The following is a 22,427-nucleotide window of genomic DNA, read 5'->3' as shown; positions in this document are numbered from 1 at the left end:
CCCATCTCTATCCGTCTTCTCTTCCCCCTTTCCCTGAACATCCGCTCCTCCCCTTCTCTCTGTGCACCTCTTCTCTCCCCTCCCCCCGGTCTGTCTATCTCATCCTCACCTCTCTCTTTGCCCAACTCCTCCATGCCTATCTATGCCTTTCTTCTAACACTGGAAAATCCAGGATGGAATATAACAACTTCTGGCTTCAACTGCCAAATACTGAGGTCATGTGTGTGTGAGTTGCGTGCACGCGTGTGTGTGTGTGTGTTTTGCCCATTAGCTACTTTTCCACAAAGGCCTTGTTGGCTGAAAGCTCATTTTGTGACAGTCTTTTTGTCGTGCCTGCCTTTGTGCCTATCTGTGATGCAATATCTCCACTATCTTACCCCCAACATACTTCCTTACAGACAATAAGTGATATGCATACCAAGTTTGGTCAAAATCAATCCAGTGGTTTTCGAGATGATGCGGAAAAGACACACACACACACACACACACACACACACACACACACACACACACACTCATTTTTATGTATGGATATTATACAGATACAAGCATGGTATGCAAATAAAGTCTACTTCAAACATAAATAAGCAGTTTACTTTAAAAGGATTTGCAATATAAAAATATGTTACGTTCAGAAAATTTTTAATAACAATTTCCAATTACACAGTAACAAGAAATGGCAAATACACAATACTCTACAGATCTGAACTCCATCGTTAACTGAATGTAATGGATGGTTCCTTGAATGAATGTACTTCCTCTGCATAAATGTCTTCAGGAAGTTCTTGATCTAAGTCTTCAGGATAAAATGTAGGGAAGGGTGGAGCCTCCTTGAGTTTCCTGCAAAATTAAGTGGTATTTTGCAATTCTCACAAGTAAGGAAACAAAATATATATACATTGTGTTGCAACTATTTCATACCACTATGCTGCAACACAGCAGAAAATAACAAATGGAATTGGGTTGCATCCTACAATTAGAAGAAAAGCAGAAACTTAAAGTTAGTGAGCCTACATGATGTTTAAGCATGCCTTTGCATCAGTCCTGACATTTATCCAGAGTGGTTGTATATCCTCATTTGTGTATATCATTTTCATCCTGCAATTCCCACTATTGTAAGTTTTACCTTACGCTTAATCTTATCAGTGTAATTATAATTTGCAATTATTGTCATTGGTTTTGTCAGTCTCATCTTGGAATGTCTATTATCATAAATTTAAATTTATAATCATTGACTAATGTTTAGAATTACATCAGTCATTCATGAAAAATTCTAGAGCCAACACAGGTGACAATTGGTGTGGTTCTGGTATTCAAGTTTCTGTCCACAAATCAACATGGATTTAAAAAAGCATCACTCATGCAAAAATCAACTTGCACTTTTCTCATAAGATATCCTGCAAACCATGGATGAAGGGCAACATGCAGGTTCCATATTCCTTGATTTCTGGAAAGCATCTGATGCGGTGTCCAGCTGGAGATTGTTAATGAAGGTCCAAGTATATGCAATAGGTTCCCAGATACAAGAGTGGCTTGAAGACTTCTTACGTAAAAGACCCCCTTATGTTGTACTCAAAGCCAGGTGTTCATCAGAGAAAAGAGCACCATTGGAAGTGCTTCAGGCATGTATGATTGAACCATGCTTGTTCACTATATACATAAATGACGTAATGGTTAGGGTGAGCTGCAATCCATGACTTTTTGCTGATGATGCTGTAGTTTGTGGGAAAGTATGATCATTGAATGACTGTAGAATGATACAGGATGACTTAGATAGAATTTCTATCTGGTTGATGAATGGCAACTTGCTCTAAATGTGGAAAAATATAAGTTAATGCAAATGATTACGTAAAACAACCTTTAAAGTTGAAATACAGCATTAGTGTTGTGCTACTTGACAGAGTAACATAATTTGAACATCTATGCATAACACTGCAAAGCAATATGAAATGGAAATTGTACGTCAGTATGGAAGACGAATGGTCGACTTCAGTATATTTGAAGAATTTTAGGAAAGCGTTGCAAATCTGTAAAGGAGACCATTTATAGAATGTTAGTGCAACCTATTCTTGAGTACTGCTTGATCATTTGGTATATCCACAGGGGGCATCAAAGCAATTCAGAGATGTTCTGCTAGACTTGTTACTAGCAGGTTCGATCAACATGTGAGTCTTACGGAGATTCTTTGTGAACTAAAATGGGGAGCAGTGGACGGAACATGAGTTCTGTTTGTGAAACACTATTGAGCAAAATTTAGCAAACAGGCATCCGCTGCTGACTGCAGAACGATTCTACTGCCTCCAATGTACATTTCACATACGGACCACAAAGACAAGATAAAAGAAATTAAGGTTCATATGGAGGCATATAGATAATAGTTTTTTCCTTGCTCCATTTGCTAGTGGAACAGGAAAGGAAATGACTAACAGTGATACAACTTCCCCTCTGCCATGCACTTGATGTTGGCTTACAGAGCATGTATGTCGATGTAGATGAATGATTGGGTTTGGTCATCAAGATATTACACAATATTTCCTTCTCAGCAAGCTGGTGTCTTTAAGCAAAGTCTGAATAATATGCCGTGTAGTGCTACAATTTGTCATAAGGCTATTTCAACAAACCCATCAAAGTTCTAAGAAAAATCATCTAAATTGGATCTAAATGATCATATCCAGCTGTTCATAAACAAAATACATCATTGAAGATGTTATTAAATTTTTCAGAGCAACAAAAGACACATCCTTGCTTGATGAAGGATCCCAGTTCCGTAATAACTTGTTAGAGCATTGAATCGATTGTCCCAAAAGCACAAGACACCACTCTTTTATGACTGGCTGACATAATCTACAGACAATGAGTGTTGTTGCTGTTCTTGTATAATTAGGTATTTCCCCTGCTCAACCAAGTATAAGCCTTCAATTAATTTTTGTATTCTGCCAAATTATTGGCTCCCAGACAAACTGTAAATAACTACATATTTACTTGTCTAAAAGATAATACTTCCTTGATTTAAATAATGGCTGTTTTATAAAATGCTTTTCATACAGAGTGTGTTATCCAATACATGACTGTACATTGTTATGCACACACTCATATATACTTACTTACTTACAATTCATTCATTGCATACACTCTTCATTCATTCCACCACACATTCTAACAATTGCCTTATTGTGTTCATGTCTTGGTCTCCCTTTACAGTTTTTAATCCCTACACGTCCTTCCATTACCAAACTGAAATTCCTTATTGTCTCAGGGTCTCTCCTATCAATCAGTCACCTTTTTAGTCAAGTTTTGTCATACATTTCTTTTTCCTGCATTTGACTCAGTTCCTCCTCATATGTTATTCAGTCCTCCCATCTAATACTACACATTCTTTATAGCCTCTATTTCAAAGTTTCTATTCTCTTCTTGTCTGAACTGCTTATCACACACATTTCACTTCTTTATAAAGCTACACTCCAGACAAATTCTTTCTGAAAAGACTTCCTAACACTTAAATTTATACCAGAAATTAGAAAGTTTCTCTTCTTCAGAAATACTTTCCTTGTTAATGTCTTTCTGTTTTTTATATTCTCTCTGATTCAACCATCACCAGTTATTTTTCTGACCATTTCTAAACTCACTTTTAGTGTCTGATTACCTAATCTAATTCCCCAAGTATCACTTGATTTAATTCAACTACATTCCATTACTCTTGTTTTACTTTCGTTGAGGCTCATCATTTGATCTATTTTCAAAACACTATCCATTTTGTTCAACAACTTTGCCATCTCTAACAGAATTAAAGTGCCATTGGCAAACCTCAAAGTTTTAATTCTTCTCCCTAAACTTGATTTTATATCTTCTCCCTGAACTTGAATTTCCTTTTGTAATTTATCTGTGATTTCTGTTACTTATCCTCAAAGTACTAAGCGAATAACACTAGGGATATGCTACAAAACCAGCCTCACTGCCTTCTCAACTACTACCTCCCTTTCATGTCCTTTGACTCTTACTGGGTTCTACAGATTTTATTAATTGAAGAAATGACATCATGTAATACCTTAAGCTGCTGTTACAATTTAATCTTTATGTGCCATGTGTTTCAGTCAAAAATCATTATCCAGCACCTGTTCTCCACACTTCACCAATATAGTGAAATTGCTTATATTTTTACTACAATTTTCAAACATCCTTGTTGCATAAAGTTTCCTGTATTTGTAACATGTGTACAACAGGAGCTGGATAATGGTTAAAGACCAGTTGCATAATAAAGAAGAAGTTGAGCATCTGCTTGAGGTCTTACAGGGCGTCTTTTCTATACATGTTGTAAATAAACTTTTGCTCCCTGTGTTTTATCCCTGCTACATTCAAAATTTTGAAAAGTGTAGTACTGTCAACACTGTCAAGTTTTCTCTAAATCTACAAATGCTATATAAGCAGGTTTGCCTTTTCTCATCCTATTTTTTAGAACAAGTCATAGGATCAGCATAGCTTTGGGTTTTCCTACACTTCTCTACAACCCAAACTGACCTCTTGATGTCGACTTCTGCAAGTCTTTTCCATTAATAATTAAAGTCAATATTTTGCAACCATGTCTTACTAACTCTTGAGCAGGCGTGCCTATATATAAAGTGCACCAACCACAAACAACTTTGTCTCATACTGTTTCATTATTGTTTTACAATTGAGCCCATATGTATTTCTTCATTATTGTTTCGGCGAACACTGTGATGAGTTGTGTTATCATATGTTTCAAGAGAGCAACTGTAACATAAAATAAACAGCGAATCAGGTGAGAAAAAAAATTCATGATTCGCGTGAGAAAATGACCCAGTTCCCGAGCTAGCAGCACACCATGAGATAATTAGCAATTGAATAAGCAGCTGGCTCGGATATGATGCACCTGTGCTGTTTAATGCTTTGAATGGGTCATTACAGATGGGTAACACTTGTACGCAGCAACACAGTGATACAATGAACACATACTTTATTATTGTTTAATTAAACAGTGATCTACTAATACAAGGTAAGTTTATTTTATCATTGTTTAATTAAACTAGGATTAAAATGTGATATGGCTCATACATGTTTACATTAGTAACATAAAGACAACTATTCTTGAGATGTGTACAAAGTATGGCACACGCCTGCTAGTGTTATGAAAAACTGTGTGCTTGCTCAGGGGTTAAATATATAACAAACACTTGAACATAAATCATAACTGCTTTTACTTCTCGTCAATTATTTATTATTCTAATCAAAATATTCATATGACTAATGGTTTTGTTTTTTGAAAGTAACCAATCTATGCATTATGTCAGATAAGTTGTATCTTTTTCGTACAATTTTCTATTATTATTATTATGATTGTTCTTATGTAATCATCTGGACTTTAATGGAATCAGTACAGTTAATATTTCTACACATCTATTCATCATATGTTTTATTAACAATTGCATCTTACAAAATATTATATGTAACTAGATTCTAGTTTAAGGGACCTCCTAGACTGCATCTATTACAATCTTCATAAAATATAACAATAATCTCTACTGATTTTTCTATTGTGTATTTATGTAATTAATTTGATTTACATTATTGCATTAAATATTTAATTTGTGTTTGGTCTTTGCTAAATGTTAGGTTTGTTTTAATGCAAAAAAACCCAAAAGACTAGCTCAACTGGAAGCTACACTGCTCCAAAATAGCCACTCACGCTATCCATTCTACAATTCTTTAAGTATTGTCAAATAATAACAAGTTTGATTATTTATATTATGGTAAAGTTAATCATCTTTAGCAACAGTAAAAATCCATTCATGTTATCATTCAATAATTATAAACAGTACAAATTGTCTTTGAACAGAAACCCCGTCAATTAGTGTAGCCACCCTTCAGGAAACCGTAAAAACCATCACCAGATGTCATCATTTAATAAAGCAAACCTACAAAATTCCCTTATAAAATGAAAAACATTACATTCTAGTAATACTGATGTAGAACTTGACATTGTACGGACACAATCATTAATTTGGAACAGTAACCTTAATATAAAAACTTGTTAGTGGATTGACACCACATTTAATTAGGACACATCATCTCTCATAGCGGAAGATCCTACAGGACGTGCTGTTTCCTACAATATTATATTTCCAGTGGTCTCTTCTATCTGAGTCAAATTCCTACTAGAAAGTTGGTAACTCCCTGCAGCAGGGAATAATATTGCTTTCCTACACACAGGACAAAGGGTACAAACACAACAGCAATTACCAATAATTTGGTACTTCCCTCTACCTAGGATGGTTTTTCCTTACACAGAGCTTATGGATTTTACATTATATACATACTATTCATTTTACTGTAGACTGAGCAGGAGCGATGGTGTCACTGACTCCTGAACTGACAATGGACAGAGTTCAAGAGTATTATACATTATGGTTTACACAGGTATATGACGAGTGAAGTTGAAAGGCATAGGAAAGACCTGCTGAGGTTCAACAGCCGTGTTAGAAAGCTGCTACAAAAGCAAAGAGAGATTCACTGCTCATTTAAATATAGCCACAGCCTCACAATCCAAGAAAAATGGAACAAAGTCAAAATTAGATAAGGCAAGACATGCGTGAAGTATTCAACAAATTTGAAAATACAGTTTTATCCAGTGAACTGACAGAAAATCCTACAAAGTTTTGGTCTGCTTGGTTAAATAAGTAAATGCATTGATGCCACCTGTCCAGGCTCATCTGGACCATAATGGCGTCAAAACGAAGGACAACACAGGCAAAGCTGAAATACTAAACATCTTTTTTCAAAATTGTTTCACAGAGCAAGAAAGCACTGCAGTTCTTCCTGTAACTCACTGTACAAATATCAAAATGATGGGTATTGAAATACACTCCTGGAAATGGAAAAAAGAACACATTGACACCGGTGTGTCAGACCCACCATACCTGCTCCTGACACTGCGAGAGGGCTGTACAAGCAATGATCACACGCACGGCACAGCGGACACACCAGGAACCGCGGTGTTGGCCGTCGAATGGCGCTAGCTGCGCAGCATTTGTGCACCGCCGCCGTCAGTGTCAGCCAGTTTGCCGTGGCATACGGAGCTCCATCGCAGTCTTTAACACTGGTAGCATGCCGCGACAGCGTGGACGTGAACCGTATGTGCAGTTGACGGACTTTGAGCGAGGACGTATAGTGGGCATGCGGGAGGCCGGGTGGACGTACCGCCGAATTGCTCAACACGTGGGGCGTGAGGTCTCCACAGTACATCGATGTTGTCGCCAGTGGTCGGCGGAAGGTGCACGTGCCCGTCGACCTGGGACCGGACCGCAGCGACGCACGGATGCACGCCAAGACCGTAGGATCCTACACAGTGCCGTAGGGGACCGCACCGCCACTTCCCAGCAAATTAGGGACACTGTTGCTCCTGGGGTATCGGCGAGGACCATTCGCAACCGTGTCCATGAAGCTGGGCTACGGTCCCGCACACCGTTAGGCCGTCTTCCGCTCACGCCCCAACATCGTGCAGCCCGCCTCCAGTGGTGTCGCGACAGGCGTGAATGGAGGGACGAATGGAGACGTGTCGTCTTCAGCGATGAGAGTCGCTTCTGCCTTGGTGCCAATGATGGTCGTATGCGTGTTTGGCGCCGTGCAGGTGAGCGCCACAATCAGGACTGCATACGACCGAGGCACACAGGGCCAACACTCGGCATCATGGTGTGGGGAGCGATCTCCTACACTGGCCGTACACCACTGGTGATCGTCGAGGGGACACTGAATAGTGCACGGTACATCCAAACCGTCATCGAACCCATCGTTCTACCATTCCTAGACCGGCAAGGGAACTTGCTGTTCCAACAGGACAATGCACGTCCGCATGTATCCCGTGCCACCCAACGTGCTCTAGAAGGTGTAAGTCAACTACCCTGGCCAGCAAGATCTCCGGATCTGTCCCCCATTGAGCATGTTTGGGACTGGATGAAGCGTCGTCTCACGCGGTCTGCACGTCCAGCACGAACGCTGGTCCAACTGAGGCGCCAGGTGGAAATGGCATGGCAAGCTGTTCCACAGGACTACATCCAGCATCTCTACGATCATCTCCATGGGAGAATAGCAGCCTGCATTGCTGCGAAAGGTGGATATACACTGTACTAGTGCCGACATTGTGCATGCTCTGTTGCCTGTGTGTATGTGCCTGTGGTTATGTCAGTGAGATCATGTGATTTATCTGACCCCAGGAATGTGTCAATAAAGTTTCCCCTTCCTGGGACAATGAATTCACGGTGTTCTTATTTCAATTTCCAGGAGTGTACATGACCATGGGATAGAAAAACAACTGAAATTGTTCAACAGAGGAAAGGCTACTTGATTTGATGGATTACCAATATCATAGAAGACAAGAGTATGTGACAGAACTAGCTCCTCTTCTAGGAGCAGAGTATCATAAGTAACTGGAGGAGTGAAGCATTCCTAATGATTTGTGTGTGTGTGTGTGTGTGTGTGTGAACACAGGGGGGGGGGGGAGGGGGGAGATTGGGGAGGAGTGTGTGGAGGTGGGGGGGGGGGGGGCATAGGTCATTCCTGTTTTCAAGAAGGGTCATCAAACAGATGCATAAAACATAAGCCTATATCTCTGATGTTGGTCTGCTGTAGAATTTTGGAACGTGTTTTATGTTTGTGTGTTACAACATTTCTAGAGACCAAAAATCTCCTTTGGATGAATCAATGCAGGTTCCAAAAACAATGAATGTGTGAAACCCAGTTCACTCTGTTTTTCCAGAAAACACAAGATACTGGCTGCCATGTTGATAGTGTGTTCCTTGACATCCGGAAGGCATTCTATACAGTTCTGCACTGCTGCCTAATGAACAAAATATTTGTGTTTGAAATATCAGACCAACCGGTGTGACTGGACTGAAGAGTTTCTGAACACAGCATGTCATTCTCAATGGTGAGAAATCTTCTGACTTAAAAGTAACTTGGGGGCACCCCAAGGGAGTGTTTTAGGACAATTACTTCTCACAATATACACAAGTATAAATGTCCTGGTGGAGGTTCCATGAATCTTTTTGTGGATGATGCTATTGAACACAGAGATGCTAGAAAATTGTAGTGGAATGCAAAAGACCTGCAGGGTATGGACACTTGGTGCAGCAACTGGCAATTGATCCTCAACATAAAGAAATGTAATGTCTTGCACATAAGTAGGCAGAAAGAGCCATCATTGTATGATTAACATGATTGCAGAATATTCCCTGGAGCAGTCAAATCCATGAAATGTCTAGGAGGACAAGTACAGAGCGATTTAAAGTAGAATGGTTACCTAAAACTAACGGTAAGTAAGGCATATGGCGGACTGAGATTCATTGGAAGAATCTTCGGGAAATGCAGTCCACCCACAAAGGAGTAGCTTACGAAAACCTTGTTTGACCAATACCTGAATATTACCTTTTATTCTGGGATCCTTATCAGATATGATTGACACAGGAAACAGAGAAGATCTAAGGAAGATCAGGGAAATTTCATTACACATTCATTTAGTAAGTGTAAAAGTCTTACAGAGAGTCACAGGCGACTACAGTGGCAGATACTGCAACAGAAACATTTTTGTATCGTGGTGTGGATTACTGTTAAAGGTCAGAGAACATACACTTGTAGAAGAAACAACCAATATACTGCTTCCTCCCATATAACTGAGCTTATGCAGAGGTTTATCAGAAACTGTTCTTCCTGCAAATCATTTGTAACTAGAAGAGGAAAAGTAGGAGTCACAGCATTACATAACGTATCCTACGCCACAACCGTAAGGTGGCTAGCAAAGTATAGATTTGCTGTAGATGTAGAAGAGTGAGTGCAGAGTTGTCATACTAACTGACTCATGAGTTGCTCAGTTCCTTAACCAGTTGCACTGGGGTACATCTCAAATGAAAATTTTAATGCAGCATTTCATTTATTGGCCAGACAGGGCATCAATATATAAATTCACAGAGTGTCTCTGCTCAAAGTGTGCTTGTAATCAAGTGGCTTGACTACAGGGATTTTCTACGTGGTGAACACTTCAGCACCCTTGGGCAAAGGTGCATATTGATTTTGCGGGACCTTACACTCTAGATGTTAAAGTCCACAGCACAAGACATGATCTGGGCACTGGCATTAATCTTTACAATTAAGTTCCTACACCATCACTTTAGGTTAGTCATGTCAGTAAATATTGTAAGCTTCTACATGATTTGCTGCCTCTCCCTTAATACTTTCACAAGACTGCTGTTAATATTTGATGAAAGCAGAAAATCCTTGTTTCCTTTTATTTGATAGTGAGTATATTTCCCCCTACTGCATACAGTCATTCCTCCTTTTACTGAATCTGTTACTGCTGAGGGAAGCTTGCATACTTTTCCCTGAAAACTGCATTTTTATGCCTATGAGCTATGTAGAAATAAAAATTATTCATAACCAACTGGGGTGGTAGTATGAGGTACTCAAGTTCTTTCCCATATTTTGGTCTGTTTACAGAATTGAACATGACAGAAAAGAAAAAATGAATCAAAACAAGCATTTCATACTAAGGCAACAAGTAACAGATGATTAACCCCCAAGCGGGTGTGTCTTTTTTCGTAACACCAGCAGCGCACGGTGCACTTTGTACACACGTAAAAATTAGCTCTCTTTATATTACCACGATAAACATGCATGAACAAAATTACAGTTAACTCTAAGTTTAATTAAACAACAAAATGAACTAACATTTTAGGAGTTAAACCACTGCTTAATCAAACATTAACAAAATAAACCTCTCATTGTATCACTCTTTTGCTACACCCAAGTGTTACCCTGCAGTAACGGCACACTCGAAGCATTAAACATTGCAGTTGGATAAGATCCCTGCCCCCCCCCCCCCCCCCCCCTCGCCCTTTTATTTGATACTAATTATCTTGTAGATAACTGTCTCACTGCGGAATTGTGCTGGTAGCTTAGAATCTGGGTCATTTTTTCTTGCATGGATAGTCAATATCTTCTCACCTAGCTTGCTGTTTATTTTATACTACTGCAGCTCACTTCGATATATGACAACATAACTTATTACCATGTTAGCTGAAGTGAAAATGAAGGAATATGTATGGACTGGCAATAGTGAAAGAGCAATGGACTGGTACAAAACAACGTTGTTTGTGACTGACGCGCTTTATACACAGGCACGCCCAATCAAGGGTTAAACAAAAATTATATGCTTTAATAACAATTATCTATGAAAGTGAAGAACAAGATGAAGTATTTCCAGTGGAACTGAATGTACTGCGAAGTTATAATAGTGACTGAAATTACAAAGAAATGAATTCAGAGGACATTAAGCCAGAAATATAGAAATGGAATGAATGTATTAGATGGGAAATAAAAGAGTTAATTCACAAAATCAAGCAATAAAGACATCTGGATAAAGCAGAAGGACAGTAGTATGTGAATAAATCAGTGAAACTGAGCTAACGTGGATAATTAGTCAAGGAGTGAGTGACAATAAGAACAGACAGAATCTGCTTAACAGGACTATTTGGAAATGTCTCTGAGCATTTCAAAAGGCAAAAGAGATTTTGTTAACAGAAACAATCAATAATAATAATAATAATAATAATACAAAGCACACAAAATCTAAACATATGGCAAGCAGACATTACAATTCTTAAGTCAAGACAGTAGATGACATGGCAGCTAACAAGAAAACATAGAGAAAATTATGCAAACATTCCAAGATATCTCACAGTTTGTATCTTTCACACGATGAATGATAATTACATGTAAGAATAGTACAAAACATTTCTGGAGCTAATGGTAGGTGAGGCACTTGAAATCACTATGATGTAAAGAAAGGCCTGGCATGGGCAGACCAAAGTGACAATTTAATCTGAGTTGGCCAGATAACGTTAGAAAGCTTGCAGAGCGTCAAATGCATACTGATGGAGACCATAATGCATGGAATACTCTGGAAGCAGTTTATTTTCTGATAACTGATTGTTGTATGGGTAGCTAAATATGGCTGCAGAATATGCTCCACCACACTGACTCATGGAGCTTGTATTTAAATGTATATGTGTATGTATGTAGGGGAGGACAGGGGGGGGGGGGCAAAATTCATTACTTTACTATGCATGAAAAGTGTTTCAGCTGATTAAACACGCTTTCAAAATACAAGTCATGTTAATTATTCAGCAGAGGTCAGTTGTATTTCTTAATGAGGATAAGAACCTGTGTTTACCCATTCATATTCTGTTTAAAATGGTAGCAAGTGTAATGAACAAAATATAATTTATGTAGTGGAAAGATAACAAGTTAACAAAAAGAATGTTCTTTGTGGAGGAGCAACAATCTGTTCAGTGACAATAATGAAGATAAATTATAGTTTATGTTGTATATTATTTTAAAATTCTGCACCGGTAAAGAGTTGAGTTTCTTTTTTTTTTTTTTGTGTGTGTGTGTGTGTGTGTGTGTGTGTGTGTGTGTGTGTGTGACTGGATGACTCATCTATTACAACAGATTGGAGTGTTGTCACACACAGGGATAGGGATCCAAAGTATTTTTCAGCCAAGCAATTAAAAACATGTTACATCTTTCACTGTAAGTGCTTCTATTTTCTTCTTCTCCTTCTGCGCATGGGTGAGCGAAATCCCATTCTGCACTTGTATAAGCCTGCCACAGCAACCAGTTGTGGTTTAATATTATGGTGAAGCAAGAGCCACTACTTTTGGTCATGTCATTTCAGCCTGGATATTACCACTCTTACAGTAATTTATTTCCAACAGTGTGTCATAAAGATCTCATTAGATATTTTATATTCTTCTAACATGCACAAAATCATGGGTACATGCCGATAAGTGCAGAGACTATCATACTCTATGTTTGCTCTATCATCTTTCCAGTCATTGGAATCCCTTTCCCTCATCTTCAACTCTTACTTTACTATCTGAACAGCACAGCAGACATACTTGTTCTCAACAAAGTAAAATTCTTTTTGCACCACCACGTAGCACTGCCATGTTTTCTAAATCATTTTCTGTATCAGGAACTTGACTTTAGAACAATCTTCCTCAAACTATCAGAGCAATTTAATTCTTTCCAAACTTCAAATGGCAGATAATGGTCCATGCTCTTACAATAGCCACCTCTCCTACACTCTGTGCAGCTCATTATCATCAGTCCACCCCCCCCCCCCCCCCTCGAACTTTCCCTATTCCTTGTCAACAGAGTTTCTGTTTATTATTTGAATATGTGGTGTCTGTTCCTTTGAAAGGACAGACACCACACAGATCCCACAGCTGTGAACCACTACATAAAAATTGAAGGGGGATCACTGCTGTCAGCTGCAGCGGGGCATTAAGCAAAATCAGTGGCGACGAGCGAAATGTATAACAGACCAGGATTTGATTCTCGGATTTCCTGCTTGCTAGGCAGGTGCTGTAACCACTGTGCCATTCAGGACACAGCGTTATCACATCTGCATGGACTATCTCGGTAAGCCTCATGGCTGATCCATACTGCCACCCAGCGCCACCTATCAAATAACTGATAAGTCTGGCTGGGCAATGAATCCACTTTCTTCAGTGTGAATTCACAAATATGTCAAACCTCCTGTGGGATTCTCTATGTAGTGAACAGGAGTATAATGGACAGAGACTGTGGATAGATGGCACTGGGTGGGAGTGTGGATTGGCTGTGAGGCGTACCAAGATAGTCCATGTAGTGGTGATAATGCTGAGTCCCGCATGGTGAAATGGTTACTGCACCTGCCTAGTAAGTAGGAGATCCTGGGTTTCGAATCCCAGTCCAGTACATATTTTCACTTGTCGCCGCTGATTCTGCTTAATGTCCTGCTGCAGCTGACAGCAGTGATTCCCCTTCAATTTACATATTTTGTATTTATGTTCTGTTATTTTCTAACAGTCACTATGACTATCATTTCAATCTTCTCCTCTTCCTTTATTCGTTAAACTTATGATAGTACTAAACATGGTTTCAACTATGCTAAGTTTATTTACAGGGTGTCTCAAAAGGCTCGTCACAAAAGTTTTGTCTCAAGTACAGATAGTGTTGAGGATCAGTGGACAAAGTTCAAAACCATCGTACAATATGCGTTAGATGAGTATGTGCCAAGCAAGATCGTAAGAGATGGAAAAGAGCCACTGTGGTACAACAACAGAGTTAGAAAACTGTTGCGGAAGCGAAGGGAACTTCACAGCAAACATAAACATAGCCAAAGCCTTGCAGACAAACAAAAATTACGCGAAGCGAAATGTAGTGTGAGGAGGGCTATGCGAGAGGCGTTCAATGAATTCGAAAGTAAAGTTCTATGTACTGACTTGGCAGAAAATCCTAAGAAATTTTGGTCTTATGTCAAAGCGGTAGGTGGATCAAAACAAAATGTCCAGACACTCTGTGACCAAAATGGTACTGAAACAGAGGATGACAGACTAAAGGCCGAAATACTAAATGTCTTTTTCCAAAGCTGTTTCACAGAGGAAGACTGCACTGTAGTTCCTTCTCTAGATTGTCGCACAGATGACAAAATGGTAGATATCGAAATAGACGACAGAGGGATAGAGAAACAATTAAAATCGCTCAAAAGAGGAAAGGCCGCTGGACCTGATGGGATACCAGTTCGATTTTACACAGAGTACGCGAAGGAACTTGCCCCCCTTCTTGCAGCGGTGTACCGTAGGTCTATAGAAGAGTGTAGCGTTCCGTTCCAAAGGATTGGAAAAGGGCACAGGTCACCCCCCTTTTCAAGAATGGACGTCGAACAGATGTGCAGAACTATAGACCTATATCTCTAACGTCGATCAGTTGTAGAATTTTGGAACACGTATTATGTTCGAGTATAATGACTTTTCTGGAGACTAGAAATCTACTCTGTAAGAATCAGCATGGGTTTCGAAAAAGATGATCGTGTGAAACCCAGCTCGTGCTATTCGTCCACGAGACCCAGAGGCCCATAGACACGGATTCCCAGGTAGATGTCGTGTTTCTTGACTTCCACAAGGCGTTCGATACAGTTCCCCACAGTCGTTTAATGAACAAAGTAAGAGCATATGGACTATCAGACCAATAGTGTGATTGAATTGAAGAGTTCGTAGATAACAGAATGCAGCATGTCATTCTCAATGGAGAGAAGTCTTCCGAAGTAAGAGTGGTTTCAGGTGAGCTGCAGGGGAGTGTCATAGGACCGTTGCTAATCACAATATACATAAATGACCTTGTGGATGACATCAGAAGTTCACTGAAGCTTTTTGCGGATGATGCTGTGGTATATCGAGAGGCTGTAACAATGGAAAATTGTACTGAAATGCAGGAGGATCTGCAGCGAATTGACGCATGGTGCAGGGAATGGTAATTGAATCTCAATGTAGACAAGTGTAATGTGCTGTGAATACATAGAAAGAAAGATCCCTTACCATTTAGCTAAAATATAGCAGGTCAGCAACTGGAAGCAGTTAATTCCATAAATTATCTGGGAGTACGCATTAGGAGTGATTTAAAATGGAATGATCATATAAAGTTGATCGTCGGTAAAGCAGATGCCAGACTGAGATTCATTGGAAAAATCCTAAGGAAATGCAATCCAAAAACAAAGGAAGTAGGTTACAGTACACTTGTTCGCCCACTGCTTGAATACTGCTCAGCAGTATGGGATCCGTACCAGATAGGGTCGATAGAAGAGAGAGAGAATATCCAACGGAGAGCAGTGCACTTCGTTACAGGATCATTTAGTAATTGCGAAAGCGTTACGGAGATGATAGATAAACTCCAGTGGAAAACTCTGCAGGAGAGATGCTCAGTAGCTCGGTACGGGCTTTTGTTGAAGTTTCGAGAAAATACCTTCACCGAGGAGTCAAGCAGTATATTGCTCCCTCCTACGTATATCTTGCGAAGAGACCATGAGGATAAAATCAGAGAGATTAGAGCTCACACAAAGGCATACCGACAATCCTTCTTTCCATGAACAATATGAGACTGGAATAGAAGGGAGAACCAATAGAGGTACTCAAGGTACCCCCGCCACACACCGTCAAGTGGCTTGCAGAGTATGAATGTAGATGTAGAGTGTTAATCAGTCTCTTCACGATGATCATTAATTCTCCATTCATAAGTATGCAAGTTCTTAAAATGCGTATAGATCATCACTGTACTGAATTCTGCGAAAAAGACCATAAAATACACCCTTACAAAATCCAATTTCTGCAAGAATTAAAGACTCAGGATGACAGATGTAGGCCACAGTTCATTAATGAAGTTACTGAATGCCCTTCATTTAATGACATCTTGTTTTCTGACAAGGCTAATTTTCACCTGAACGGTCACACGAATAAGCAAAATTGCCGCTACTGGTGTGCAATGAATCCTTAACAGAAGCATGAGAAATCCCTTCATTTGGTAAAAGTTAATAACCAGGCTGCAATTTCGGCTCGAGAAATAACTGGCCCATACTTTTTCGAGGACAACAGCAGTCGTACAGTTACAATGAATTCGGAACATTATGTGATGATGCTAAATGACTTTTTGGTTGCTGAATTGCAAAATTTTCTTAGTTGTAACCAAAGAATGTGGCTTCAGCAAGAAGGAGCCACAGCACCACATATATACTGCAAGTTCATGAAATTTTTCCCAGCAAACTGGTCTCCAGGAGTGGTGCCATAAAGTGGACCCCATGCAGTCCAGTTTTGAGCCCCATGGATTTTTTTATTGTTGGGATATGTCAAATCTAAGGTGTTTGTCACTAACCCAACTTCTCTGGAGGAAGTGAAGGAAAATATCTATAGCGAAGTGTCAGCAACCCAGCGTCTATATGCCGAGACATTATGCAAATTTTGTTCATCATTTAAATGAGTGCAATATCGTCATGCTAAATAAATAAACAAACATTTTGATCATACAGCTTGTACACTTCTTCACATATAAAAAAACACTTAAACCAGAAATAATATCCTCTTTTGTTGTTTTTTCCTATTATATACTTCAATGTAAAGACTACATCTACATTCAGTCTTCATTTTTTGTTGCTGAATTTAGGCTCCAGAAGTATCTGCTCAACTAATACTCTATCGGAGGTCTAGAGAGATATTTTTGCCTTTCAAAATAAAGATTTACACAAAATATTTTACATGGAGTGTACACTAACAGAAAAAATACCTATCTTTAGTTATCTTAACAGATATCTTGAAAGTTCTTACCTGCGTGGTAATACTGTGTCATAAATATAAACAATGGAATTCGTTTCACCAGCTACTCCAAGACCTTGCACATAGAGTACATTGTATTTAGTATTTATTCTCCAAATCTGCAAAATAGGGAAACTGAACATTAGTGCTTCATATCAAGCTACACAACATAAAATAAAATTATCTTCTCAGAAGAGAAGAAACTGAATTCTACTCACAACTGAACACAATGCAGTATGAAAGAAATTAGTGTACTTACAATATCTTACAATTAATTGTTAGAATCTTGAAACTAGGAAAACAATACACTGTTATTCTGAGGTGAAAATCCCTACTAAAGTGTAAAATTCGAAAAATATAAGTGAATAACCTTCCACATCTCTCCCCTTCCTTCTTCCTCTCTAACCTTATTTTTCTAAAAATTTAATAAAAACTTTTTTAATGTTGAGCAATACAGCAGACATTTGCTACCCAGATTAAGAGATGTTAGCACAGTATAAAGCCTGACAACAAAAACCATTTGATCCCAGTAATGTATGACATATTATGAGATAAGCCATTCAGTCAGGCCACAGCTCTCGGCAGAAATACATCTACAAAGCAACAAGATAAGCGTTTATCTTTTTCTGTCTTTTCCTTGTAGTATATTTATTAAATTTTGTGCATGTTGTTTAGTTTAAGAGGTTTAATCTCATGTTATTGTAAGGGTAATTCATTCAGTCTGTAGTGCAGTAGTTGCTCACTGAAAAGCCAACTACAAAGCTCATTAATGCATCAGCATCTATTGTTGACACACCAGGAGTTTAGCAAGTTGCCTATCTGTGATTCAGACTGCTTTTATAGTTTGCTTCCTCACTTAGTCTTGCTAGGATGGTGAAGATGTGTACATGCTGTGTGTGGACGCAGGAGGAACTGGCCACTGTTTGTGAACACCTGAATGCGCTTTCGGCTACAGTCAGTCACCTTCAGGCTGCTGCCTCGGGATGTAGTGGTGGCGGAGAATCTAGCATCCCTTAGGCAGATAGTGTTAAGGGCTGGAAAGAAAGCCAATATGCTCTTGATATGTCTGCCAGGGGGACATCCAAGATGTGGAGGTGGCCCTGCCTGTGGCTATCAAGCGAGCAGAGTGCAGTCATATACAAGTTGTGGCTCATGTCAACACCAACGCCTGTTGCAAGGCTTCTGAGGCCATCCTCTGTTCATACAGGCAGCTGGCAGAGGCGGCTGCTGTACGTTGTACTGTGTATAACACCAACTCAAACCAGTATGCAAAAGCTGTTTAAACCAGATTATTAGTAATGAACTGAGATGGAGCCAGATGACCCTGAGACTCAAGGAGCCAACACATCTGCCAGCTCACTATGGTTCAAGTAATTCAAGCAACCTACAGAGAACATGGGTGAGACTTCTTGGGCAACAACTGTCCATCTCTAGAGGGTGCTTACCTGGTTTCAGTACTGGGACAATAATGCTTTCTGGCCACTGCAATGGGAACTCTTCCTCGCTCCAGATGCATTTAAAGATGCCGGTAAGTGTTCTGATATTTGGTTGTGGTTGCGGTCTGGTCCTGGGGCTGTATCAGGACAGTGGGTGAGGACACTGATGAATTTCCACTCACTGAATGGAGCTCCAGGTGGTGTGTAATGAAACATAATTGCTTTTGCTCCGGCTGCTGTTATAGGACATGAGAGGCAAGTTGATAATACTCAGACACTGATGCTTGAGCATAGTGCAGAGGAAAATGTTCGTGACGGCGTCTGGGTCAGTGTAGATAGTGCTGTTCGTGGTAATACCAGGTACACCTGCAGGTATCTGGTATCCACACAGACATCTGATCTTAACCCAAACCTACAAAAGAGACATACATGGTCTGATGGTTGAAATGTATCATTTCCAGCATTCTTATTTCCATATTTTTGTTTGGTGGCGGACCCGGGCATGGAGCCGCTTTAAGGCAACGCGATGCTCCATTGATGGGAGCTGTTTATGACATTAGACAGCCCGCCTACGATCTCAAATGGCATCTGCTATTTCAGAGGACCACCAAGTACTGTCTTCTGTCAAGGTGGGCTGGAGCAACAGGGGATCACTAAATCAGCTGCCGAAAGAATGGCTGTAGTTGTATTCTGGACTGCCTCTGAGAGAGTGATAAGAAGATCAGGAAATGGTCACTATACAGGTCTTCGTGGACCCTCCAGTAAATGGACGGCAGAAGACGAGGGCTGCGAAAGGAAAGGTCTATGGCTGAGGAAGTTCCATGTGCCACACTGAAGTGTGTGGGGGTGTCAGTATTCAAGAGGCAAAGGTCAAGTTGTGCCAGTAAAATTTTGAGGTCTTTACCACAGCCAGTGACCATGGTTCCACCTCACAAATGGTTATGGGTGTTGAAATCACCCAAGATTAGGAAATGTGGGGGGAGCTGAGAAGCCAATGCAAACAGTGTGTTCCGAGGCACTTCACCATCAGGAGGAAGGTAAACATTGCAGATTGCAATATCCTGGAATGTCCTTACCCGAACAGCCACAGACTCCAAAGTGATATTCAGAGACATGAATTTGCAATATAAAATGTCTAGAGTTTAAGCGCAAATACTACCCGACACCCTGTCATATGCAGCACAATTCTTATAATATCCCCAGTATCCATGAAGGGCTGGGGTACCTGTGCATACATTTTACACAGTTATGATTAAATTACTTTTGACCAAAACTTGGCCACTTCCAGTGCATTTTCTGTTGCTTGTTGAAGGTCATCTTCTAAACAGGAGTGTGGACACAATCGACACCGAAGCATGTGCCAGACTGTCTATTCTTCTCCACAGTCACACCGAATTATCATTTGGATCAGTGTATCCCCATTTTGCCACAATACACAGGTCTACAAGGGACTGAATAGAAGCCTTAGTCTTGCTTAACGATTTTACACAGGACCAGAATTTTCTCAGGTTCTCCAACACATAATTTGCCAGGTTAACTTTTGATCTGCCAACTCCGGATCTCAGTCTATTCAGGGACTTCCAAGTTGTCCATTCCCTGTCATTTCATTAAAGCCTGGAGGTACAGCTTCAACAACTCTTTTCCAACCAGGGGAAGGTAGGTCATAGCCCTCCATAGCTGTAACCTAGCTTTTTCAGCAGTGATTTTAAGTTCCTTTGATGTCCTAAGGAAACTCTTCCTTGACTTCAGTATGGTTCAGTATGGTTCATGCCCATACTGAGTATGAGTAATTTCCAGTTCCACTGCCTTTCTTTCCTTGTTTGCAACTATCTCTCTTCGAACAGGTGGTAGTGCTATTCCTGCAAGGTGGTAAAGCCATTCGACTGGAGTGGCTTTCAAGCAACCTGTTATAATTCTGCAGGTTTAGTTAAGTGCTACATTCACCTGTTTGGCATGAGTTGAATTATGACAAGCAGGACAGGCATACTCTGCCGCAGAATAGCATAGTGTCATTACAGATGTTCGGATTGTTTCATGTTGACTACCCCACTGTAATCCAGCCAGTTTCCGTAGGAGATTGTTCCAGGTGGAGACTTTCGACTTGCATTTCATTAAAGCAATCGAGCATACCTTGGACATCATCAGTATATGATTCAAAATAATCTGACAGCTGATCCTTTCAGACCAGAAACCTTTTCAGGGCCACAGTTAATGATTATATCTATTAACATAGAAGGCATAACACCAGCCAAAGAACAACTGCTACATGAACTATGCAGTCAGCACCTGTGCCATATATACTACAAAATAATAAGACAATATCTAGAGATCATCTAACTGAAACTAAACACTCTGTGCAACCAGTAGGCACATATTCTGTGTACTTCAAGAATTTTGATGGTACACCACCAGATGACCCAGTCAGCACTAACTCTCTAGGTTTGCTACAGCCCCACTCAACACAAGATGACAATATAATACGATTCATGAACAAAGGTGACTTGCGAAGGCCAAGACACAGACAGGGATGGCAGCATTGCCAGTTCCAAACAACAGTTGCGGTATGAACACAGGTGCTTTTGCACTTAAAGAAAGCATGTATCCTGTGAGCTATGTGTCTCACTTGCTTGTATAAAATTTGTTGCTCATCATCATAATCCTCATCATCATAATCACTCATGACAACTCAGAAAAAATGGAGTAAGAATTCATTAAACAACTCACTACTACCATGTTTAATGCTCGCACTCACTACTACCATGTTTAAGATACTCTGAAGACTACTGAACTCTCATTGTGACTGCCTTTGTTTGTGACTCTGATTACAGTAGTCCACCACATTTGCAGAAACACAGCTGAATGGCAGTGTAGCCACAGGCAGGCAGAACCAATTTTCTCCCACAGAAGAACAGTGCAACAGAAATGATCTTCTCTTTCTTGGCAAGTTGGACTAATACACTCCTGGAAATGGAAAAAGAACACATTGACACCGGTGTGTCAGACCCACCATACTTGCTCCGGACACTGCGAGAGGGCTGTACAAGCAATGATCACACGCACGGCACAGCGGACACACCAGGAACCGCGGTGTTGGCCGTCGAATGGCGCTAGCTGCGCAGCATTTGTGCACCGCCGCCGTCAGTGTCAGCCAGTTTGCCGTGGCATACGGAGCTCCATCGCAGTCTTTAACACTGGTAGCATGCCGCGACAGCGTGGACGTGAACCGTATGTGCAGTTGACGGACTTTGAGCGAGGGCGTATAGTGGGCATGCGGGAGGCCGGGTGGACGTACCACCGAATTGCTCAACACGTGGGACGTGAGGTCTCCACAGTACATCGATGTTGTCACCAGTGGTCGGCGGAAGGTGCACGTGCCCGTCGACCTGGGACCGGACCGCAGCGACGCACGGATGCACGCTAAGACCGTAGGATCCTACGCAGTGCCGTAGGGGACCGCACCGCCACTTCCCAGCAAATTAGGGACACTGTTGCTCCTGGGGTATCGGCGAGGACCATTCGCAACCGTCTCCATGAAGCTGGGCTACGGTCCCGCACACCGTTAGGCCGTCTTCCGCTCACACCCCAACATCGTGCAGCCCGCCTCCAGTGGTGTCGCGACAGGCGTGAATGGAGGGACGAATGGAGACGTGTCGTCTTCAGCGATGAGAGTCGCTTCTGCCTTGGTGCCAATGATGGTCGTATGCGTGTTTGGCGCCGTGCAGGTGAGCGCCACAATCAGGACTGCATACGACCGAGGCACACAGGGCCAACACCCGGCAATATGGTGTGGGGAGCGATCTCC

The 22,427-nt window shown here is 40.7% G+C and overlaps 1 protein-coding gene across 1 annotated transcript in view; it reads right to left on the bottom strand.

Moving 5' to 3' along the window:
* Positions 1-629: 629 nt before the first annotated feature.
* Positions 630-22,427, bottom strand: part of LOC124616775 (39S ribosomal protein L3, mitochondrial) — an 82,324-nt gene continuing 60,526 nt past the window's right edge. Inside the window, exons 7-8 of the mRNA XM_047145169.1 lie at positions 17,202-17,308; positions 630-840 (exon numbers count right to left, since the gene is read on the bottom strand). Coding sequence (XP_047001125.1) covers positions 717-840; positions 17,202-17,308 — 231 coding nt within the window. The 3' untranslated portion in view covers positions 630-716. The remainder of the gene's footprint in view (positions 841-17,201; positions 17,309-22,427) is intronic.

This window comes from Schistocerca americana, chromosome 5 (assembly GCF_021461395.2).
Source record: "Schistocerca americana isolate TAMUIC-IGC-003095 chromosome 5, iqSchAmer2.1, whole genome shotgun sequence".
NCBI lineage: Eukaryota > Metazoa > Arthropoda > Insecta > Orthoptera > Acrididae > Schistocerca > Schistocerca americana.
This window is presented reverse-complemented; position numbering and strand designations above follow the sequence as displayed.